Source organism: Symphalangus syndactylus, chromosome 5 (genome assembly GCF_028878055.3).
Source record: "Symphalangus syndactylus isolate Jambi chromosome 5, NHGRI_mSymSyn1-v2.1_pri, whole genome shotgun sequence".
Taxonomy (NCBI): domain Eukaryota; kingdom Metazoa; phylum Chordata; class Mammalia; order Primates; family Hylobatidae; genus Symphalangus; species Symphalangus syndactylus.
In genome coordinates this window covers 142,475,999-142,500,533 of record NC_072427.2, presented here as the reverse complement: position 1 = coordinate 142,500,533, position 24,535 = coordinate 142,475,999, and the positions used below count along the sequence as shown (strand labels likewise).

Genomic DNA, 24,535 nt, shown 5'->3' with positions numbered 1-24,535 from the left:
AAACAAGCAATGGGGAAAGGATTCCCTATTTAATAAATGGTGCTGGGAAAACTGGCTAGCCATATGCAGAAAGCTGAAACTGGATCCCTTCCTTACACCTTATACAAAAATTAACTCAAGATGGATTAACGACTTACATGTTAGACCTAAAACCATAAAAATCCTAGAAGAAAACCTAGGCAATACCACTCAGGACACAGGCATGGGCAAAGACTTCATGACTAAAACACCAAAAGCCAAAACTGACAAATGGGATCTGATTAAACTAAAGAGCTTCTGCACAGCAAAAGAAACTAACATCAGAGTGAACAGGCAACCTACAGAATGGGGAAAATTTTTGCAATCTATCCATCTGACAAAGGGCTAATATCCAGAATCTACAAATAACTTAAATTTACAAGAAAACAAACAACACCATCAAACAGTGGGTGAAGGATATGAACAGACACTTCTCGAAAGAAGACATTTATGCAGCCAATGAACTTATGAAAAAAAGCTCATTATCACTGGTCATTAGAGAAATGCAAATCAAAACCACAATGAGATATCATCTCATGCCAGTTAGAATGGTGATTATTAAAAAGCCAGGAAACAACAGATGCTGGAGAGGATGTGGAGAAATAGGAACACTTTTACACTGTTGGTGGGAGTGTAAATTAGTTCAACCATTGTGGAAGACGGTGTGGCAATTCCTCAAGGATCTAGTACTAGAAATACCATTTGACCCAGCAATCCCATTACTGGGTATATACCCAAAGGATTATAAATCATTCTACTATAAAGACACATGCACACCTATGTTTATTGTGGCACTGTTCACAATAGCAAAGACTTGGAACCAACCCAAATGCCCGTCAATGATAGACTGGATTAAGAAAATGTGGCACATATATACCATGGAATACTATGCAGCCATAAAAAAGGATCAGTTCATGTCCTTTGCAGGGACATGGATGAAGCTGGAAACCATCATTTGCAGCAAACTAACACAAGAACAGAAAACCAAATACCACATGTTCTCATTCATAAGTGGGAGTTGAACAATGAGAAAACACAGACACAGGGAGGGGAACATCACACACTGGGGCCTGTCAGGGGGTTGGGGGCTGGGGAGGGATAGCATTAGGAGAAATACCTAATGTAGATGACGGGTTGATGGGTGCAGCAAACCACCATGGCATGTGTATATCTATGTAACAAACCTGCACATTCTGCACATGTACCCTAGAACTTAAAGTATTAAAAAAAAAAAAAAAAAAAAAGCAGCTCACATGGAGGTGCCAGTACTGCCAAGTGGAAGGGCAGAAGTGGAGTGGCTGCTTGTCTAGGCCATCTGTAACCTGGGGAAACTCATTTTGGAACATGGGTGTATGGGATAATGTGTGATTTCAGGGCATTTCCAACTGAGAGTTGAAGTTGCATTATAAAGACTTTCTTCAAAAGGAGCTGGAAAACTGCTGTGCTTCCCAACACCAAACTCCTTTTTGTTCCATTCCAAGGCAATGCTACCATGGCTGCCTAGCAGAAAAGCCCCTTACTACTGCGTAAACTGTCTGGCTCACACAGAGTCCCAGCATGACAATTACATAATTGTGTTAAAAGCCCCTTTTTGATTACCTGGGTTTGAGAGGTGAGATTGAAATTCCAGTTCAAGAGGAGATTCTGAAATGTTGGGGCAAGGTAACAGGGTGAGGCAGTCAAGAGAGAAATAAGTCCCGACAACTGTGATTACTGGAGAATGAAATAATTTTTGCTCCACATAGAGCAGGTCCTGAATGAATGAATGGCTGAATGGCACAGGTCTTCTTCAAATGAATCTCATGATGTGAGGTCTTAGTGTTCATTGATTTCTTCCTATGTGTGTGTGTTGATCGTTCTCATGCACTTTGCCTGGTGGATCCTGCCTGCCCTTGACTGCAGGTATTCTAAGGATTGATACATCTATGACCATGCCAGACCATGTACTTACAGATGTCCACCATATCCTGAAAAATGTACTTATGGTTGTCAGACCACAGGGATATTTAAGAAATCAAGCTATTCTGTCCACACTGTTTGGACTCCAAATTGTCCCAAATTATGTCAGACCTGGGGGTGACCTTCTATATCAGGGGCCAAGTTGCACCAGGTAATGGTGCTCTGGGAGCACCCTGTCTGGTGCTGAGAACTGGCATTGACTTTGACTCTGCCCCATCTCCACTTGATGCCTTCTTGCCTCAGCATCAGAGGGTTAAAACAACTCCCCTAGCAGCAGCCTCTCTTCATTAGCAACCTGAAATCATTGCAGTGCTGAAGGCTGCATTGTTCTTCAGCATTTGAATACAATTTGCATAACGGAGCAGGTGAGAGCACCTCTTGCCTGTTCAGGCAGCCCTGACTGGCAGAGAGAAAGGGATTTATAGGTAGTTGGCCACAATTACTTTGGTGCGCTTTTAAAAGGATAAAAAGAAAAGCAGAAAATTGCTCAGTGCTCCAAGTCAAAACCACATCTGCACCCTATGTGGTGTTATGTGCTGGTGTGTTCGCAGGGATGGGTGGGTGTGTCATGTAAAGGCATGTGAGTTAATAACCTTGTGTGTTCAAGTGCATTTTTTTCTGTAAGCAAAAAAATAAAAATTAAAAAAAGGCTCACTTCCCAGAGGTTCCTGAACCCCAGAGGTCCTCAGCTGCAGAGTCCTTCATGACACAATGCTGTTAGCCATCTTGTTCAATTTGTATTTGAGGCCACTCGGAGACATCATTAGAAATCACAGTATTCTTTCTTCAGTACCAGGATAACACCCAGCTCAACATCTCTTTTGTACCCAGTCCAAAAAAGGCGGAGTCCCAGCTGTCTCAGGGTCTGTTGGCAATCAGTGCTTGCAAGAAACACAGCTGGCTAATACTTGACTCAGAAAACTGTGGTGCTAGTGATAAGCTGGGAGATGTGTAGAGGAGTTTCGCGGAATTAAGCATTTAGGAAATTAATATCAAGGTGCTTTATAGCCTTAAGCTACTCATGGTCTCCTTGTCACGAGTACTTCAGAAACTAAATACTGCTCTTGCTCTATTTCCCTTCTGAGATGAGGATGGAGGGATGAAGTAGGGTATCCTTCCCTCCTCTCCATTTCTTCCCTCCCTGCCTTTTACACTTTTCCCATAAAGGGAAGGTTGCTGAGAGTGGGATCTTTTCCTTTGTAGCTGGATTAAGTAAACACACTGATTACTGCCTAGCAGAGAGAAAACATGACACCCAATAATATTCGATGTCTTTTTGATTCATTCATCCAGTCAACTCTCGTTAAATAAGTGGTTCTTAAATGTGCACGGGGCTGTATGTGCACAAATGAAGAAAACAAACTTCGCTGGAAATACTTTTGGTTAGAATGAACAAAGTCTCTTCCAGGTTCCTGTGCACTCACAGCTGGATAATGAGTGGTCTCTGGCCGGAGCCCCATTATCACTCCTTTGAGAATCCAAGAAGCCAGGCCAGAGAAGGTCCCCAGGACAGGGGCTGTATTAGATTCCATTGCCTCAGGCCAATGCCTCTAGAAGCATGCCCCACTTTCCTGTGTCCACACAAAGAAGACACAGGGCTCTGGTAGTGCAGTCTCACAGGGGCAGATGCAGGCTGTGGGGTCAGCTCTCTGGATCAAATCCTGGAACCCTCACTTTCTACTTGTGTGACTTAGGTGAATTTGCTTAATCCTTAGATGACTCTCCTCATCCGTAAAATGATGTTAATAATGGTGATCTCAAAGGGTGGGCATAAAGATTAAAAGTAGTGAGGCAGGAGAATAGGGTCTGGAGGAAGGGAACTTAAGGCCAACTCCTGCCGAATCAAGGAAAAACATCAAGGTCTGGGGGCAGGGAATCTAAGGCCAATTTGCACTGACTTCCCAAAGCTGGATCAAGAAGAAAAAACCTGGGCCTGGGGGCAGGGAACCTAAGGCCAATTAACGCAAACTTCCTGAAGCTAAACCGAAAGGAAAAACCCCATCTCCCATTCCCAGTAGCAAAGGATCAAAGGCTATTCTCTGTACCAACCTCCTCCTTCCACCAAGTCTCAGATGGAAAAGGGAGAGTGCCTTGGATTGGCCATGGGCCAAGCTGGGACCATCCCTTTATCTGCATAGGGCACCAATTCACCTCAGCCTTTAATTAGCCACAGACCAAGTCCTTCATCCAGACAAGGGGTAGCCAATAGGAACCTCAAATGGGGTACTTAAAACCCAGAAAACTTTGTAACCAGGCCCTTGAGCCACTTGCTCGGGCCCACTCCCACCAGGCAGAGTGCTTTCTCGCTTTCATAAATTTCTGCTTTTGCTGCTTCGATCCTGTGTTTCATTACTCGGTTACTTTGTTTGTGTGCTTTGTTCAAATCTTTGTTCAAAATACCAAGGACCTGGACAACTTCTGGTCAAGACCCTCCATCGGTAACAGTCGAACCGTATGTGAAGAGTTTAATAGTAGGCTTGGCACATAATATATGTTCATTACATAGTTCAATAATAAGGGCAGAGAGAAATAGGCAGGTTTGGCCCCAGGAATCCCAGTGGCTATCATCTAGCCAAGAAATAAAACTCAACGTGATGCCAGCTTTTACAGATCCTGCATTCACTCTAGTTGTTCTCCTTCCACTCTAGGGTGGGGTGGAAGGCGGTGGTGTCAGGGAAAGGAGGAGCTGCAGAGGCAGGAAAGCACTTCCTTGGCTGGCACCGCAGTGGTCTGGCATTGCCACTCCCTAGGCATGGCAGATGTCCTCCTTGCCAGGCAAGTTCTGGGCTCCCCAGAAATGCTCTCAGGGAGAACACTGGACCAACCACAGTGCAGCTGGTCACTCACAGCAGTCCCCTCCAGCTTCTCCGTTGGACCGCACCCCTCCTGACTCTTTCTGTTGCAGTTGCCTTATCTTGGGAAGGAAGCCCTTTGGGCAGGGAGCCTTGAAAAACACCTCCTGTGACCTCAGGCCCAGACTGACTCCTTCCTTCCCATATGGCCTCATCTGGTCTTGAGAAACAGATCTATCTAGCCATTGTGGGGAGTGTGGCCCACCAGCCAGGGACCAGTTCTCACCAAGACCTGTCACCTTCAGTCTTCTCAGATATGGGTCAAATGCCAGCCCTTCTCCATTCTAACTGCAGGGGGTGTATACAAAGCTCTCTAGATGACCCCCTCAAAGCAGCTTCAGTAGGTTAAAAAGTACAGAAAAAAGAATTCCACAGCCCTCCAACAGCTACGCCACCCCCTCCACCACCCCAAAGTAGTTTTCTCTCACAATCCTTTTCTTACTTTTGATTTCCTGGCTACCTCCTTGACAGAGTAGTGCCGCACAGGTGGGAGCTTTTGGCACCTGTACTTTTATTTCCAGCTGGTTGGACAGAGTCCTACTTGGTTTGAAAGGGTTCTCCAGATAATTTTGATATCAATGCACCGTTCTACCCCACCACTTCCCTGGCAGCTACTCCTTCCTGTGCACTCCCAAACAGAAACAACTTCTCGTACTGACTAGCCATGTCCTGTTTAAAGTGAGGACCCGAAGCCTTGAGCCTCCTCCTCCTGACTTCCTCCTGGAGTGACAGCTGACAATCCAAGCTGCTCTGTGCTCAGGGAGTCGGCTTGCCTGCTCATTTTCTTCTCTCCCCTCTGGCCATTCTCAGGATCATGTTGGCCTGAAGCCAATGCTCCTGATGCTGTCGATCAAAGCCATCACCTGAGTGGCACTGGAGTAAAATAGGAGAGGAAACATCCGAGACTATAGTGTTTTCAGAGTGTCAGCCACTTGGTCTTTAAATGGCTCTCTGTGACCCATGCTGGACAGGAAATCTCGATGTGGAATCGTAAACTAAATGGTTGGGCTTCCCTAGCCTCAGGGAGTCTCAGGCCCCCAGCAGCCCTCACATATGCCCAGCTAGGCCGAAAGGTTCCAAAAATATAGCAGGCTGCACACCTTTTCCACTCTTGCCACCATTACAGCTGGAGGTAACAAGGCTGAAACACAAAAGCCCAGAGCAGCCCTGGCCACAATTTTCATTGTGAATATAATTCTGACATCTTTAAAACCTGACTCATTCTAGGCTTGATGCTTTTGGCCACATATAAATTTCCATGCTGCATTAATTCGTCTCAAAGGACTTGAACTTAGTTGTTCAGAAGTGAAACATTAATTCTTAATAAATTCTCAACCCACAACCCACGATTTAGTGAACTTATAAAAGATTAGCCCTCCCCGTACTAAAACATTGATAATTTTTTGTTTTTAATCAGAAAAGAATGTTGGGGAACTCTCCTATTTTATGTAAATAAACTTTGGAATAAAGCAACTGCCTTCAACAGTTAGCTAAATAGAATAGCTCTCTTACAGAAACAGAGACTTGGCTGTAAACAGATTTGAAATTGGTGGGAATCCTCAGAGCCACTTGCTCCTCCCCACCTGGGAGAGTCAGTCTGACTGGGAGAGGCCCCATAGAGAAGCTACAGACAAATTCAATGATTCCAACAGTTAAAAGAAGTGCTCGCTAGCCTCTCCCACATCCAGAACATCCAAATCTGAAAGGACAACATCCCATGCTGTGTACTTTGATTTTTGTTAATTAAAATTGTTTGTTGCCTATTTTTGGCTTTAATTTTGGGCCTAGTTCAATTCAATGCAGGTGACAGAACTGTGAATTCATACTCATGCTAGTTTGCATAGTTGCATGAAAAAAATTGTAGTTCCAGGAAGCCTCTGGTCCTCTAATATCTTGCATAGGGATACCTAAGAAGGGTAATACAGAGCAGATCCAGGACAGCGTTGGCTTCTGATTACCTCCCTCCCTCCCTCCCTCCCTCCCTCCCTCCCTCCCTCCCTCCCTCCCTCCCTTCCTCCCTCCCTCCCTTCCTCTTCCCCTCATACTCTCTCCATCTGTCTCCTTCCTTCTCCTTCCTTCATTTCATTTCATTTTTGTGTTTCACAAAAAGATGAGTCTACTAATATCAGCAGAATGAGACAAAGCTAAATTCTTTACCCAGGTAACAAAGACAAACTTTCTTTCATTTTCATTTAGTAAATCTTCTATGCACACAGGAAACCTGTGTTCCTTGTGCAGCTTTGTGAGTGCTAAGTTACTATCTATCCAGTTATCTTGGTACCTTTATGTAGTCTTGGAGGGTAGGAGTATGTGTGTGTGTGTGTACATTCCTGTGTAACAAGGAGGATAAGGCTACAAGAAGAGAGAGGACACCTGTTTGCTTTTGATGAGAAAAGAGTTCCCTGTGCCTGATGATCAAATAAAGTATCTTCCAGTTCTGTGATTTAAACAACATGGCACAGTCTAGAATATGAGAAGAGTGCATTAGTGTTTTTCTGCACAAAGAAATTGTGAAAGTGATACATCTCACAGAAACATGTCTTCAATTCCCTTTGAAAAGGACATCACTACTAAAAGGCCTCGTAGAAGGTAGTGGGGAAGTGTGCACATAAGCAGTGTAGTATGTATTATGAGAAACTAACATTAATCCGGCTCAAGGACACAGCAAAAGGGAGCACACAATGACACTCAGGTTTTGTATTGTCTCCCTAAAATTAACCAGCAAGGAGAAGACTGTCTATAAAGCATGTCTCTGCAAAGCTTCAGTGCAAACTGGATCCATTCTTCCAGGCAAAGGAGAGGGGAACTGAATCTGATCCCACTGTAAGAAATACTCACTTTGAAAGGAGGGAGCTGGGAGACTGACAATGCAAATTGGGACAAAGAGGAGAAGGACTGAAGTCTAAAGGATGCAATGAGCTCAAAGTGCAGATTACAGAAGAAGTCGCGAAGGCCTTGTATTAGGTCCTTGTGGCAGCCATAAAAAATAGCCACAAACAGAAACTTATTCTCACGTAGTTCTGAAGGCCAGAAGTTCCAAAACAAGGTATTAGCTGGGCTGTGCTTCTTCCAAAGGTTCTAGGGGAGAATCCATATCTTGCCTCTTTTGGCTTCTGGTGGTTCCATGTGTTCTTGTGGCTGCATCACTCCAGTGTCTGCTTCCATCCTCATATTGTCTTCTCATCTGTGTGTTTTCTCCCCTTCTTTGTCAAATCTGTGTCTGCCTTTTTCTTATAAGAACAATTGTCTTTGGATTTAGTGTCTACCTGGATACTCCAGGATGATCTCATCTTGAGATCTTTAACTTAATTACATTTGCAAAGATTTTTTTTTTTTTTCCAAACAAGGTCAATGTTTGTAGGTTCTAGGGGTTAGGATGTGGCTATATCTTTGGGAGGATACAATTCAACCCACTTCAGGCCCCAACAAGGTAGTAGAGCTTAGAGGTGAGGAATATGGTATTAGAAGTCATGGGAAGGCAAGAAGCAGGTGGTCGTTCAAGGGAAAGACGGCCATTCAAGGGGAAGGGGACCACAAAAGAGGAAGGAGTAAAAGGCAACTGTGAAGCCTTGCCAGGAACCCAGTCATCAACTCTGGGTCATCTGCCCCCCATGACTTGGACGGTGACCACTACTAAGCCACAGGATGTTGAACTGAAGTTAGGGATCTCTTGTCTCAGTAAAGATGGATTCAGGAATTAGGGCTTGGGGGTACCTGTTGGGGGACATAGCAGACCCATTCTTAAATAATGCCAGAGAAGAAGTGGGGGTAGTCAACCCTAATGGACAGACCTGGGGCTAGCCAAGCCCCAGGGATCTGTTCTGGATCCATTAGGATGGAGGTCACCCTGGCAGGAATGAAGGAGGCTCAGCGCTTGGGACAGCAGTCCATGGAAAGGGTTAGACTGGCTCTGCCAATTAAGAGAACAAAAGGCAGGTGTCCTTCCCCCTCTCATGTGCATTCTGTACCTTGGACACTCCCAGGATTTGGGGAGTTTTACATTTTCCAGACCTGCTCTTGATCAGTAGCTCCAAGAGGAATAGTTGCCTGACAGGCCCAGAGGACTCCCATGCATGACTCATACCCTTACATTTTGCTCAGCTACCTAGAGGTCCAATCCAGGCCCTCATTACTACCTCCCTGGCTAGTTGGTCATGACTGCTACTTTCTCAATTAAGCTATTTTTAGCCCAGTATTCCACGGTCTGAGCGAGATGATCTGGGCCAGGAAAAGGGTGTGACAGATCGGGCGGGAGGTTGGCTGTCTCCTGCTGGCTTCCAGCCTCAAGTTAATAGGGCAGGAAAATAAATTTGTGCAGTGGAAAGCATGGCCCCATTTCCTCACACATGCTCAACAACCACCCACCATTTCTGGGCAGTTGTGGTGTAAATTTGCTTATCACCAGGCTGAGTTTGTTCCAGAACGCATATTTATTTATTTGCCTGCATATTGATTTAAAAGCCATGCCCTTCCTATATCCCAAAAGAATATGAAGTGACTTCCAGACCCCCATGGGACTTCTTGGAAACCCAGAAGACTCATTATTCATTTAGGTGTTACGTGGCCATCCTGATTGTACCTCCAGCGTTGCAGGCAAAGACAGCTACCCTCAGTAAGCAGATGAGCACATTTTTGACATTTGAAAGTTAATAAAACTCCTCTAGTTCCTTGAGGAAAAGAGCTGCAAAATATATTTCAGGCATGTGTCACAATGGTGGTAGGAACGTGTGAAATCATTTGCAGCCAGATACCCTTGAGAGCCCAGTGGTCAAACGGCAACCTGCTGTGACTTTAGCAGCCTCCACCTCCCTGTGGGCTTCCTTCAATCTGACCCCAGACTCCAGTGACCCCCTAACTGTCCCTTCTCACTCCTGGTGCCACCGTTCTCCACCATCCACCAGTAGCTTAAAGCTAAGGGTCACTCTATACACAGGCTAAAGTCAATTTGAGGGCCATTAGCCTGCCCAAGTACTGGAAATCACCATTCTTCTCTATTTAAAATAGTGTCTCTAAAAGGCTTATTAAATAAAGTGCAAATGTTACAATACTATCTAATTATTACGGCTCAATTAATTAGATAGCTACATGTTAGTAGGGGGAAAGGATCTAACTTGTTAGGCTTTGATAAGGTAGATAGGAATGTAGGAAGAAAAGTGAATAACTGGAAAAAGCATCAAATAGCATCAGGGTCTAAACAGGGTGGCACACTGTTCAGGGGCTATAGTGAGCCAGGAATACCATAAGGGCAAATTATTTAACCTCTCCAAGCTTCAGTTGCCTCATCTACAAATAAAGATATTAATAGCACCATTATATAAGATAATCTATGAAATATATTTGGCATGATGCCTGGCTTGTAAGAGCTGAAAAAAATCTTAGCTGGGATGTTATAATTGAAGCTATATTAATAATAATAATAACAATGATAGTCATTATTATTAGTAGTAATAGTAGTGGTGGTGTTAATGTGCCCTGTTAAGTGGAATCAAGGCATTATATTAAAGGATAGGGAATTAAATAGGAAAGTGGGGGCAGGGGTGTCAATTCCAATCCTTATCTATGTCACAGCTTTCCCTGAGATTAGCTCCAAGAGAAACACCCTGGCAGAGTGATTTTAGAGCCAAATACACAGGGACTCAAATTTTGGCTCTGTCACTTGGTAATGTATAACTTTGGGGAAGTTACTAGTTTTCCAGAGTCTCAGTGTTCCTATTTGTAAAATGAGAATAATCACACCTGTATGATGATTATCCAAATAGCATACACAGAGCATACAAAATGTACCTAGTGCCCAGCAAATATGTCCCCCTTCCCTCACTGGCCAAGCTCTTTTTCCTTCATACTATGGTTGGCAGACTGCAAAATGAGAAATCCATCTGGATGGGTGAGAAATATGAGAATGCACTGTGGGCTCTTTGTTAAGAGAAGAAAGATGTCACTAGCTCCCTTACACCCTCCTCCCACTGGGGGAGCTGATGGAATGTACAGTCGGGTTGCTGAATGTTAGAACTTGCACCCATATTTAGGTACAGCATGTAGTGGAATAATTCTGAATTCACTGTAATGTGCTACCACAAAATGGAAGCCTTCCAGTATAAAGGAGTACAAAAATAGGTTTTCATGGAAATTTAACTCTGGTTTTCTACCTTAACACAAATGAAATCTGAGTACATTTTTTTTCTGCAAAAAAGCTGAAGATAATTTTTTAAAAAGCTACAAATCGAATGGCTACAAATATCTTTCCATTATCACTCCAAGATATTTATCACTTGATCTGAGTTATATGGAAGATATATCATCTGTAAGAGTCAAAACAAGTTTAGGAACCCTTCTCCATTTTAAATGTTACTTCCTTGATAAAAATCTAATCACATTGGAAAATAATCTTCAAAATCACCTCATTTCTTTTCTCAACATTATTGTTTGAATGTCTTTATTCTTTTTCCAAATTCACAGAATACACTTCCTCTCATGCATTACCATACCCTGTCCCAATAATTTGTTTTCTTTAGGTGTTAGACTGTAAGTAAGTAAGTCTATAAGAATTTTAACATTTTAAGTATATTTTCAGGAAACTCTCTTTCTGATTTATATAACTGTCTCTGACACTGATATGCAGTCCTTAGTTACTTAAATGTTTTTTATAATTATGTAAATCATGTTGACAGATTCTGGCAGGGTGCTTACACTTTACTGTTTCGTCATCTACAAAGTTCTGAAATGTATCAGATAACCATTTACAAAGTAAACAGCTGTTAAGGGGCACTTGCTGACTTGTTGCTTTCTTTGTCTGTGATGCTGGGTCCGTTGTTTTTGCCAGGGGCTCTTAAGTAAATACAACTTCTCTTCCTCTCTCCCCACAGACTTTTTGTTTTTTTTTGTCTTAATGATGACCAACTTATGGTCATTGACTTTGTGGAGTTCATGGTCAGACAGAGGAATAGGTGGTCAGGTATAGGCCTATAGATTATTGTAACAGAATGTGGAAGATAAAATAAAGATTTGAATAGTTGCCATAATAGAGCACAGAATGACTAATTTCCCAGATGAGCTAGGGGAAGCTCCACAAATAAAGGGATCTCTAATCTAGGTTTTGAAGTTTCAGTAGGAGTTTGATGAGTGAAAAAGTGCGGAAAAAAGCCTCCTAGGCAGATGCACAGATAGAGGTATGGCTGAAAAAGATGAACAGTTGTGGATACCCAGGATATCAGATGCGGGAACCCAAGCATTGGCCAATGGGACTGCAGAGCTGGGGTCACAGTGGAAATTATTTGCAAAGGTCTTGAAAGTCTCTCTCTCTCTCTCTCTCTCTCTCTCTGTCTCACACACACACACACACACACACACACACAGCTGTCTTCATTCTATAAAACAAACTGATGGGCTCCAACTTTTAGAACATAATCAGCATGGTATGGAGGACAGACATGTGCATATCCTGTCTGCTTTAAGAAGCCTAGAAATGATACTTACTTCAAAATCATGGAAAAGAAAACTACCTTCCTCCATCTCAGTTATGCTTAGTTCAAACAGAAAAGCATTCAGTTGTTACTGCGTGGCCCATAAGGGTAAGAGAAACATAAGTGCATTATGCCAAATAATTCTCGAGACATTTGAAGGAAACATTTTGATACCCATGCAGATCCTCCACTTAACAGTCCAGACCCCCAAGAAGGTCTGTGACCTACCTCATCTCTACCATATTGATGCACAGTGACATGATCTCACCATACAGTGCTATAAGCATGCATAGGACATGATACACTACAGCCCTGCCATGTCATGCATGGTGACATGGCCCTGCTATACTCTGTGTGGGTACATAGTCTACTACATCTTTGCCACAGCCTCATGTGAAGAAATGGTCTGCCACACCTCTGACAAGTCTACACATGGGGCATGGCCCATCAAGTTTCTGCAACATCCATGTTTTAGGGTGGTGCCTTAGTGCATTTTGGGTTGCTATAGAGGAATACCTGAGACTAGGTAATTTATAAAGAAAAAGATTCAGTTGGCTCATAATTCTGATGTCTGGAAAACTTCAAGTTTGGGCATATGGTGACATCCTCAGGCTGCTTCCACTCATGGTGGAAGGGGCAAGGGAGCCAGTTTGTGCGGAGATCATTTGGCAAGCGAGGAAGCAAGAGAGAGGGGAGGAGCCAGGTTCTTTTTAACAATCAGCTGTTGGGAGAATTCTCATGGGAACTAACAAAGCAAAAACTCACTCAGTCCCACCCTTCCCAAGGAAGGCACTCATCTGTTCATGAGAGATCCACCTCCATGACCCAAACACTGCCCATTAGGCCCCACTTTCAACACTGGGGATCAAATTTCAACGTGAGATTTAAAGGGATCAGACATCCAAACAATAGGAGGTGGGCGTGGTCCACCTTGCCCTAAGCCACATCCAAGTATTGAGCCCAGAGGTTGTTCTCCGCCCCATTACTGTCTAGGTTACAGAAATAGTCACTAAAAGGTGATTGTGGTAGTGGCTGCAAATGGGGATGAAAGGAGGTGTCCGACTTAAATTTTAGTTAGGGTCGTGATGAAAGATGTTGATGAAGGAACAATGAGAGAGAGGTTTAAAAATGGATTAATAAATGATGAATATATAAGTGTATCAGAAATCATGAGATGAGAGAAGTAAATAAAAGCTTCCAAATAAGAGAGAAAAAAAGACGAGAGAGAATTTTTTTTTAAATAAGGAAGAAAAATAAAGCAAAAATGAAGACAAATCAGAGAAACAGATAACACAAAGGGGTAAGCACAGTGGAGTATATATTTTCCATGGGCCATGATGCACCCATCTCCTCAGTGTGGGTACCCAGCAGCGGCCCTCTAGTAACACCCCACACTGGCAGCCCTGTGCATATACGCCACCCAACCACATCCAACAGGAGGTACCATGCACTCAAAAAAATATATATATATATATAAAATATATAATACATATATAAAATATATAAAATAAATATTTAAAATATATATAATAAATATATATTATATATATTAAATATATATAATAAATATATATTATATATATTAAATATATAAAATAAATATATATTATATATAAAATATATAATATATATAATAAATATATACATTTTCTCAAGATACTATTTATCTTCTCCACATGCTTTTGAATGTTCTTGATAAGTAGAGATGTAGAAGGAAAAATGAGAATCTGAGCCCCTGAAGAGAATATCTCCTCCTTTTCATTCTTCTCAGACCATTTGCTTAAGTGTGTAGGGTTTTAGGTTGGGCAAATCTAACCCATGTGCAAAGTACTATTTGGTCTGAAGACACACCTGTCTATAGCTCATGGCTTCATCCTGGGGGGGGGGGGGTGGGAGTGGGAGTGGAAAAATATTACGTTTTCTAAATCTTAAGGAAATAGAGTAGAAAATGTGTTGTAAGTGCAAGTCTCCAAAATTATTTTGGCCATAAGCTTTATGGGACACTCCATGAAAGTGGCTCCCATCCCTAGTCCTGGTTACACAGTTTCAGGAGACAGATCTCCCATGGAAAATGTGATGCTTCAGGCAGACTGGAGGGTCAGATGTATTTAGAATGGGTTTTGTACATCCTCATCCAGCAGTGATGGAAAACAGCAGACACTTTCCCTTCTCTCTCAACTACATAGGCCCGCAGGAGGCCTGCAATTAGTAAGGGGGCAGCCCATTCATCAGCACCACACAGCGGCAATCATCCAAATCATCCAGTTAAACAGAAGTTACTTCTCTTCAAGACACAATGCTTCTTCCTGCTCAGCCCCAGAAACACATGAGTGTGCAACGGAGCAAACGGAAAGCCCACTGCCAAACACCACTGGGAAGAAAAGGAGGCCATCATGCGCCCATCTCCTCAGTGTGGGTACACAGCGGTGGTCCTCTAATAACACCCCACACTGGCAGCCCTGTGCAGATAGGCCACCCAACCACATCCAACAGGAGGTACCATGCACTCAGAAAGCCGCTAACATACCAAGCCCCTTATTTGCAGCCTAGGGTGTACTAGTGACAACTTTTCATGAATCAGGAGGCCAGCACGAAGTCATATTATTTCAGTAGGGAAACTGACTTCTACTCCCATGTTCCGATACAAGGAAACATAAGAAAGAATGGTCAATTCCAAAAATTTAGAAGACAAGCAGGTACATGAGAACTTTGAGTATGGCTGAGAACAGGATTGAGGGAAAGATGGGAGATTTCAAATGAGTCTCTTACCTTTTTGTCGCTCAGGCCAGAAACCTGGTCCACATATTCCTCTTGGATCATGAAGGCAGCTAAGTTGGCAGTGTAGCTGGCCAGGAAGATGACAGCAAAGAAGGCCCACACTGACACCATGATCTTGGAGGTGGTCCCCTTCGGGTTCTGCACAGGTACGGAGTTGTTAAACACCAGACCCCAGAGCAACCAAATAGCTTTGCCGATGGTGAAAGAGGGGCCACCAGGCTCTGGCATGACAAAAAGACAAGGACGAAAGTTAAGCCATCATGGCTGGTTCTCTTGAAACCTACAAATACACAGGGCGAGTCCCTGCTCAGAGCAGGAAACCCTTCCACTAAAACCGAGCCCTTTTATAGACGGCTTTTAAATTTGAGAGTGTGTATCTCTCTTTTCCAGGGACTCTCAGGAGGTGCTGCAGAAGGTTCCTTAGGAGAAAAACCAGAAGCCTGGGGTGTGTGTGGGGTGGTCTTTCTCAAACTAACAGTCGTGACTCCCCTCTGGAGGAGCCATCAACCTGCCCCCATATACAAGACCCTCTCAAGATCACATCAAAACTGAATAACACAGGCCGACTATGTCACTATGGTCACACTTGGGTCATGACTGTCATTTGTTCCTAAATTTTATATTTGTGTCTATCAAGAATGCATTCTAACTTCCAAAAACATCAGCAAGAATTGTGTAAGATTGTTTTCTACCATTCATAAGCCCTCTCCAAGTCTGTTTACACTGACACTAGATGGCTTGGAATGCACTTTTTCCTGATTTTTCTTTAGCTTCTAGCACTTAGCACTCAGTGTTTCTAAGACAACCCTGACCCCACTCCGATGCCAACACTTCCCAACTGGTTTCCTGCCATAGAAGCTTGTGTGTAAAAGAATATCAGGGGCCGGGCGTGGTGGCTCACACCTGTAATCCCAGCACTTTGGGAGGCCTAGGTGGGCGGATCACGAGGTCAGGAGATCGAGACCATCCTGGCTAACATGGTGAAACCCCGTCTCTACTAAAAATACAAAAAATTAGCCAGGTGTGGTGGCGGGAACCTGTAGTCCCAGCTACTCGGTAGGCTGAGGCAGGAGAATGGCATGAACCCAGGAGGCAGAGCTTGCAGTGAGCCGAGATCGTGCCACTGCACTCCAGCCTGGGCGACAGCGCGACTCTGTCTCAAAAAAAAAAAAAAAAAAAAACAAAAACAGAATATCAGGAAGGCCAAGGGGGAAGCCATAGAATCCCGGCCTGGCTACATGCATCTAAGGGGAGAAAGGAAGATGCCTTTGACTTTGATTTCCTCCCATCTAACCTTTGCAAAGACAGTGCTTGGGCTTCTGCCCATATATGTATTGTGACCTCACTGCAATCTCTATTTGCTGATGGTAAAATCTTGCCTGTTGTCTGAATCTCCATGTAGCCTCTCCACTGCAGAAATGAACATCTGCCTGCACAGTTTTACAACATATTTGCACAGGTCTTATGATGTAATCTGTGATCCTGATAGCATCTGCTCAGCCAAATAAATCATCAGGGACAACTCATGTTGAACCTGATATCTAACTGTGCACACACATCTGTGCGTGTGGACCTTATTTCATGCAACAGATGTGTAACCAAAAAGCTGTTTATAAATCAAAGTTTTATAAATTGTAAAATGCTCTAAGGAGACTTGATATTTAAAGTGGCCCCATGTTGAATTCCTCTGTGAAGACAAACATCCTTTGGTAAAGTGAGTAATTGTAAGCCCTCGCTCTGAGCTTTCTTTGCAAATCTGGATTTTCGGCTCCTGTTATTTTTTCAAGGGAAAGAGGCAAGGCACACTGACTTTAGCTCTTGACATTGCCGACCTAAGTATATACTCATGTGATTCCCAGATGTTCCACTTCTTACTGGTGCCACACAGGCTGGGATATAGGCCATGGCTTCTGGATGAACCACAGGTGGAAGGCCCCTGATTGTATGATGCAGTGGAGACACCCCAACTCCCACCTCAGAATACACAAACCAAATTAAAAGATAGGTCTACACTTGGAAGTACTTCAGTAAAGTGGTGTTTCACAGCTTGGACTGTGAATCCAACAGAAGCATGAGGAAGATTTTATAAAATATTGCTGCCTGAAACCGTATACTTAGATTCTTATTAAATTGGTGTAGGGTGGGGCTGGTTATTTTAACATGCAACCAAGATAGAGAAACACTATTTTGAAACATACAGTGGCCTAAGCCCCACCCTAGACTTAGTGAATCAGAAAATGAGGTCCAAGCACCTGTGTCTTTTAGATGCCCCATAGATCATTCTTATGTGTAGCCAGGATTAAGAATCTTTCCTCTTGGAGGTATAATTCTAGGATAGAGCTCACATTCTGGAATGGAGAAGACTCAGAGAAGGCAGAATATTTCTTAATCCTGGGGTTCTCAGAAAGTTTTAGAGGAGTTATTTACAAAGATCCCATGGTCCCCTTTAGGAATCATGTGAACTTTTAAAAACTGTCATAAATGCCTCAAACACACAGGCAGCCCTCACATCTCTGGGTCTACCTACCCAGGAAATTGTACCATACCCAATAATAGCTATGAGTGAGAACTGGCCTTTCCCATTCATTTTATTTCCAGCACCCAACTTTTATACTCTCTGGCAAGGGGGTTGAGCCAGGGGCATATGCTTTGGAGAGCTGGTACCTCAGTTGTGATCCTTTGGCACTGGGGAACTCAACCAGCCACAACCACCTGCATATACCCTGGGGCAATCCATTTCTTCTTGTTCTTAACATGTGTGTACAATCTGCCTTGTTAGTGACATCTGTTCCAACAGACTGCCCACAGCCTAAGGTTATCAAAATAGTTTCCTATGACATGTTTATGCTATACCCATATCTACCAACAGTTTTTCCTCTCCTTTACTTGGGAGTGAAACTAGGCTTAGGGCCAGGCATAAAGCAGACCTATAGATTCAAACTAACATCTTAACTGGGGTATTTCTAAAGAGACGCCAAGCTGGTGACTTAGAAATGTTCACCTGAGGGTTCCTTTTCAGAAATGGATATGCCAGGGAAAATGCAGATAACAAAGGAGGAGTCCAGAGATTTGAAAATAAGGAGAAAAAAACTGGGGAAATGCAGCGGTTCCAGCCAGCCTTACCTCTGCCATCAGCGAGGCACCTGTTATAACCCACAGGGCTGAAGTACTCAAAGACAAAGACAGCCACGGCTGAGACGATGAGCAGCATCACAAACATCATCACCCATACGTCAGCGCTGAATGGCTCTGGGGAAGGGAAAAAAGCAGTGCTCAGGGTTAAAACAGAGAGCAAAAGAATTCGAATTAACTCACATATTCATTTCATATTTTAGGGGGTGGGGAACAAACCACAATGTGTTGTCTGCCTTCAGGAAGCCAGGGCCTAGGTTAGATTGTACTGAACCACTTCCTTAAAGAGCAAGGATTACCTTCCTTCAAATACATGAGAAGGACAGCTTCATGCCCGTGAGCCTTTTAGGTTGTAGAGGCAGTTTCTGCCATTATTGGACCAATATCTGGGTATTTCAGTAAATGGTGCAATTGGAAGAAGCACTAGCTATGAAGTGAGTGAGTTGTATTGGACTGGCTCAATTTATGTTCTTATCTATATGGCCACATCATGTAATGGAGGCCTGGAAATGCCTTCTCCAATGCTTCTGAGCCTTGCAGATGCAGTCTTTCTCAACAGACCTACCTACTATTTTAGAGTTGAATTTGTTCAGGAATAATTATGTACAATAAATAACCAGCCCCCTTTCCCCCTTGTATCATTTCTCTTAAACTTCCTAGCCTAGATTCACTTTTTCAACCTATTTCGATGTATTGTATGTTATCAGACATCATTAGGGTATGAGAATGTAAGTCAATGTTAAAGAATCCTTCCACGTTAAATATTATTATCTGCAACAGTGGGAATTTAACAAGTGACAAGGGAACATGCCTAAGCTGTAATTCACAAACCAACTACAATCTATCCCCCATTACCAAGTGATGGGGTTGATGGGACAAGACTGGGCAAGGTAGCAAGAATGTTCCACACATGCTTTCTTTAATATCTTTAATCATGTGTGCTGAATCCTTTCCAATTGAGCTAAACATCTCTCTGGCATGGAGGTGTCCAGAAACTAGACACTATATTCCAGAAGCCATCTCTATGAAGGCCTATAAAAAGGGACAATCACTATTCTGTCCCATGATACAATGCTCCCTCAATTGTGTCTCAAAATAGTTCTGGCCTTTTTAGCTGTCACAGCACATTGTAAACTCATAACTAAGTGAATTAACATGCTGTTTTCTCCATCTTCCAAATCATTAATAAAGATGAAGTTTAAAAGGGGGAAAAATTGGCTGAAAATTAGAAAATATATTTCTTACTCTGAAACCTACTTTATTATTGAACTCCCAAAGGAATTGTAAAAGCCTGGTCACTTAATCAATTTTAAAAAGATCTTGATAAAGCCCCAGTGCTTAACACACCAACTGTGAAATGCAAAACCTTTCAATGGCAGCTAGAGATGCGAGCGTAAGAGGTACAATTCAAAGGCTCTCTCCAGAGGTGCGGAGAAAACCTCTGCACACTTGACTCTAATTGATTGCAATTCTACCCTGATTTCCCTTTTGTCTATGATTGGGGAATAACTGAGTAAAAGCACCACCTCTATGGTCTTTTCCTCCCATTAGGCCCAGGGAAACTTTCTATACACAAAATACATCGTCTGTTTTGGTCTTTACAATTTAGAAACTACTTTTACCACATACTATATATATAATCCTTCTAATGGCCCTTTCATTAGGGATTACCTTATCTATTTTATGGAGGAGTAAACTAGGACTGAGAGGTCAAGTTTCTTTCCAATTCATACTCAGAAAGTGTCAGAGTCAGTTTACAAACTGAGCCAAAAAGTCTGTGTTTTTTCATTGTATTACATTGCTCTTTGTCCCCCACGCTGGTTCCTGGGTTAGGGGCTGAACTCTGAAACGGCCTTATTTGTACTAGAATACAGGTTCTGAAGGCTACCATAGCTGGATTTTAATCCTAGAGCTGCCAGTTATCAGCTAAGAGACTGCTGTAAAATGGCTTAATATGTCTAAGATTCAGTTTCCTAAGCTATAAAATGGGTATAGTAACATTTTATGAGTTAATATAACCAAAGGATGTACAATGATGCCTGGCACATTATATAGTAGGTGCTCAATAAATGTTGGCTTCTCTTATCCCTATAATTAACTGCTCCTCTGAACACAGATGCAAACACACCCTGCCTGACATTTCTATGCTATTCCAGGGATATATTAATGTACTACTGGCTCTGCCAGTTCAGAAGTTAAGGTAGTGCTGTACTGACAAGGTTAGAATTAGAATGTGGTTTTATTTATATCTCTTAATGTTCCAATTATCTTTGCACAGGAAAAAAGCAAATAAAATATGTACAGCAGCTATGAGAATTACTGCATACAGTGTGTACTATCTAATCACATTTCACATAAAATTGGCAAGGCTGGAATTTGCTTCACTGTGAGTAAGAAGATTAGCTAGGAAATTTGAGTAATTTATAGAAAAATTCTATGGCGCCTATAACTCCACTTCGCAATGCATTAATTGAATTAATTCCCTATGGTTAGAGCTTAAAGAAATGTTAGTCACTGTCTACTGCAATAGCCCCATTTAAAAAATGTTGATGTCCCTTAGAGAGATGGTGACTCGTTCAGGGGCTTACAGCTTGTTTATGCTAAACCCAGTCTCCTCTCTCCTAGCCCAGTGTTCTATTTTCAAGGTGATATTTTATTTTCCAACCCCTCATTCCACGGCCCCTGCAAAAAATATGCGGTATGAGCTCACAAAAGACCTCATCGAATTGAAATCTTGGCCTCATCTCACCCAGTCTTATATCACATCTGAGATTTTTGACATTTAAGTGATGCCGAAGAGAATGGTATGGGGAGGGGTGCGGTGGGGTGGGAGGAAGAATCAGATCAGCTCTATCTGGCAAAGCCTCAGAAAATTTGTGTGGAAACAAAAATCCTTTTTTGGTAGCACTGAGCGCAATTCTTGCAGATAATTAAAAATAAATAGATATTTCAATGATATCCAGAATTAGAAATTATGGCAGAAAGCAGCCTCAGAGATCAGCCTGGTTGAAATGACTTCTCCTGTGGATGAGGAAACTGAGTCACCAGATAGAGCAAATTTGCTCAAGGTCACATGCTGACTAAATGGCAGGAATGGGACTACAGTAGGCCCTCTGAGGACCAGCCTAGTACTACTTTCTTAGACAACATTATGCTTTCCTATTTTTCTGGGTGTTCATCAGCTTTCATGTTTGAGAGCAATTAATTTTGAAGTCCCTAAGTGAAGTCCCTGGCTGAGTGGAGCTCCTAGCAAACCACCTCCGAGCTGGAAGAGCCAGGCCATGTGCTCCTTCTTTATTCCTTATTTCACTTCCCCATCTATATGTCCATTTCCTTCCACCAGCAAACCCATCATTTACCTAAGAAGGCAGAAGGTGAGACAGTCCCATTGCTGCGTGACACCATGACACTGATGCCTGTCTCTATGAAGGGCACAGAGAAGTCGACCACCTCCGATCGTTCCTCATTGATGGTGAGTGAGCCCACTGCCATGTAGGCCCTCTTCATGACCACCTAAAAGAAAGGCGCAATGCTCCAATTAAAACATTCAGGAGGACAAGGGACCACCATGAGGAAAATACAGCCTAGCAGTGGTTTTCTTTGTATCGTGGCAATAATACATCTTATTTGCCATTTTATATTTTCTGAAACGCATAAAGTGAGCATGTTTTAAACATATATTTAAAAGAAGGAAAATAAATGAAAATGGAAATGGAAACAGCCCTTGTGGACACTCACCTCTCCAATCATACCATTCCAGGTTCCATTGATTTTCTTCCCATGCTTGCCATTGGTAACCAGGTAAAGGTCATAGGTGAACTTCACAGATTTAGAAATTTTCTTAAGGATGTCGATACAGAACCCCTTGCAGCATTTTTTGATGTAACCCGGCTCCTCATCTGTTTTATTCCTAGCCAATTAAAGAAACAAAAACAAACAAACAAAAAAGGCTTTGTACAAAAAGCCAACATTTATTACCCTTTGCCATTAAAAAACTCCAATCCCAAAGCAGGCCCCCTTCACAGCTCAGCACAATTTATACTAGACTCGAGTGAAGAAATAGACAACAGACCTGCAATATTCTCATTATCTCATCGCATTGAGATATGTTTCCTCTTAATTTTAATTCTCCTTTGAAGTACAAAATACATAAGAAAAGGGTGCATATTTGAAGGCTTCAGTTCAATGAATTTTCAGACTGAACTCTCATTAATCGGCACCTGGATCCAGATACAGAAGAGTTACCAGCACCCGAGAGGCCTCTTGTTTCCCACTCTAGGCACTTCACACCAAGGAGAACCATTATCCTGACTTTTAAAAGCATAGATTCGTTTTATATTTTTCAGAAAATGGTTCTAAATCTCAAGATTTTGGGACATGATGGCCCAAGAAAACATATTTGAACACCAGAAGTAAACTTAAATCTTCATAAACTTGAGGTCCTGTTCATTGAGGCCAAGCAAGACCAAAGACACTTTAGCATAGGAAGTTAGCCATCATTTTCCCAGGTCACCATCTGGACAGAATGAGACATCAGACCAGAGGGCTGCCAGTAATCCCACAGCTCAAAAGCAACCAGAAATCAGACACAGTGCCCAATTCTCATGCCTCAGGTCTCAGGCCAGCCAAGTGCTAACATGTGCATCAAAGCTGACTCTCCCATGCCACCCAAAGTCGTTGAGAGGATGCCATACTCAGTGACTATGCGTTTTTGGCAGGGGACTGTGTTCCTCATGCAGGTTCCACTCAGAGGGTCCACACTTTCCACAATGACAAATGGTGCCTCCTCCAGGGTCACAATGCTCAGATGGTCATCCTCCTGCTCTTCAGTCTCTGGACACATTCGGGGCCACACATAGTACTTCATCTGCAGGGACTTGTCTTTCCACTTCCCCACCTGCACAAGGATGAACACAAGAATCAGAAACCACTGGCCACAACATAACAGCCTGTCCCAGTATGGTCTGAATAATCCCAGAAGCAGTTGAACAAAAGCCAACAAGTGCCAACATTGTACATACTAGAGATAGGAATACTTTTTAAATAATATGCCCCAAATGAGACTACTGTGTCCAAATGTAAGAAAGGCAATACATTCATTTATCACTCACTTACCAAACATTAAATGAGAACCTACTATGTGCTGGCACCCTGCAAGACCCATGGCTCAAAGAGGCATCATTCTGTCTTTCATGAAGCTCACAGTGAGTGGAGTCAGATACGTAAACAAATATCTTGCAGCACTGTGTAGTAAGTGCTGTGAGGATGCTGCAGTTCCCTGCATTATGTGTGGCTGCCAGTTTTTTCTATTTAACTGTAACAAGGAGCATGATGGTGAGAGCAGCAGATAGCTTTGGAAAGGTCAACAGAACAATGGAAGCAAATGAGCCAAAAGGATGTGTTTTGGCTGTAGAAGAGATCCAGTGGGGACATCTAGGTGGATCTGAATTGGAATAAAATTACCAATTGGGATTAAAGAATACTAACAAACACTGTTTGGGAAGGGAGCACAGTTATGCTGGGGATGAACATGGGTCAATGCAGATGTGCACCTCCTGGGCCGGGTGAAAGCCCTGGGATGAATCAGATATGTCTCTCTGGGAGCCACCACCTATGGCCACACAGGCTAAGTGCCCCAACACCAGGGAGCACCATCCACATGGGCTCCAATGTGAAAGGCCAGTGCCCCTGAATCATGAACATGGCGGCCTGCTGGCAACCATCCTGAGAAATGTATGGGTTCCATTATTTTTCAGAAGAGCCACTCATTCCTATTTATAAGGGAATCGACATAGCTTTGTTGGGGGGTTCTTATTCTCTCTGTCTCATTGAGTTTAATGGAGAAAGAGGGAACACTTGTTTATTTTCTATAACTGAGCGTCTTCAATTATCTTAAGGAATTATGGATTGCAAGCACCTGCATTTTCTCAATCTATGATTTCCTCCATGCAGCAATGCAAATTAGTAGAACAGGTGAGGCACCAGGAACTACAGCACTACTTAATTTATTAACTACAGAAATCAATAAGAAGCAACAAGTTGGTAGGACTTCATAAATTTTCAAGCAAATCGGCTTGGATTTCCATATTAATGCAAAACTCAGACTCCCTCCTTCCTGGTTTCTTTGTCCAGTAGCCTGCATAGCCACTGCCCTTGTGTTACTGCATCATTATAATGCAGGCAGTGGCTTGGTGGCGTGGGCTACCATCTTATCTGGTACCTACACAGTCCTTGTTTGGCTGATGCTGGTTGGTTTTCTTTCAAGGGTATAAATGATGTTTTGCTTCTTTGTTCAGAATCATGCACTGAACCAAATGTTTGCTTTCCTTCATGTGT

General features: G+C 42.8%; 1 protein-coding gene across 3 annotated transcripts in view; it reads right to left on the bottom strand.

Moving 5' to 3' along the window:
* Positions 1–24,535, bottom strand: part of GRIN2B (glutamate ionotropic receptor NMDA type subunit 2B) — a 418,101-nt gene that overhangs the window by 30,725 nt on the left and 362,841 nt on the right. For all 3 annotated transcript variants that reach the window (XM_055280574.2, XM_055280575.2, XM_055280576.2), the window contains 5 exons: positions 22,894–23,096; positions 21,938–22,109; positions 21,559–21,712; positions 18,191–18,316; positions 15,059–15,288 (listed from right to left, as the gene is read on the bottom strand). In XM_055280574.2, the coding sequence (XP_055136549.1) occupies positions 15,059–15,288; positions 18,191–18,316; positions 21,559–21,712; positions 21,938–22,109; positions 22,894–23,096 (885 nt within the window). The remainder of the gene's footprint in view (positions 1–15,058; positions 15,289–18,190; positions 18,317–21,558; positions 21,713–21,937; positions 22,110–22,893; positions 23,097–24,535) is intronic.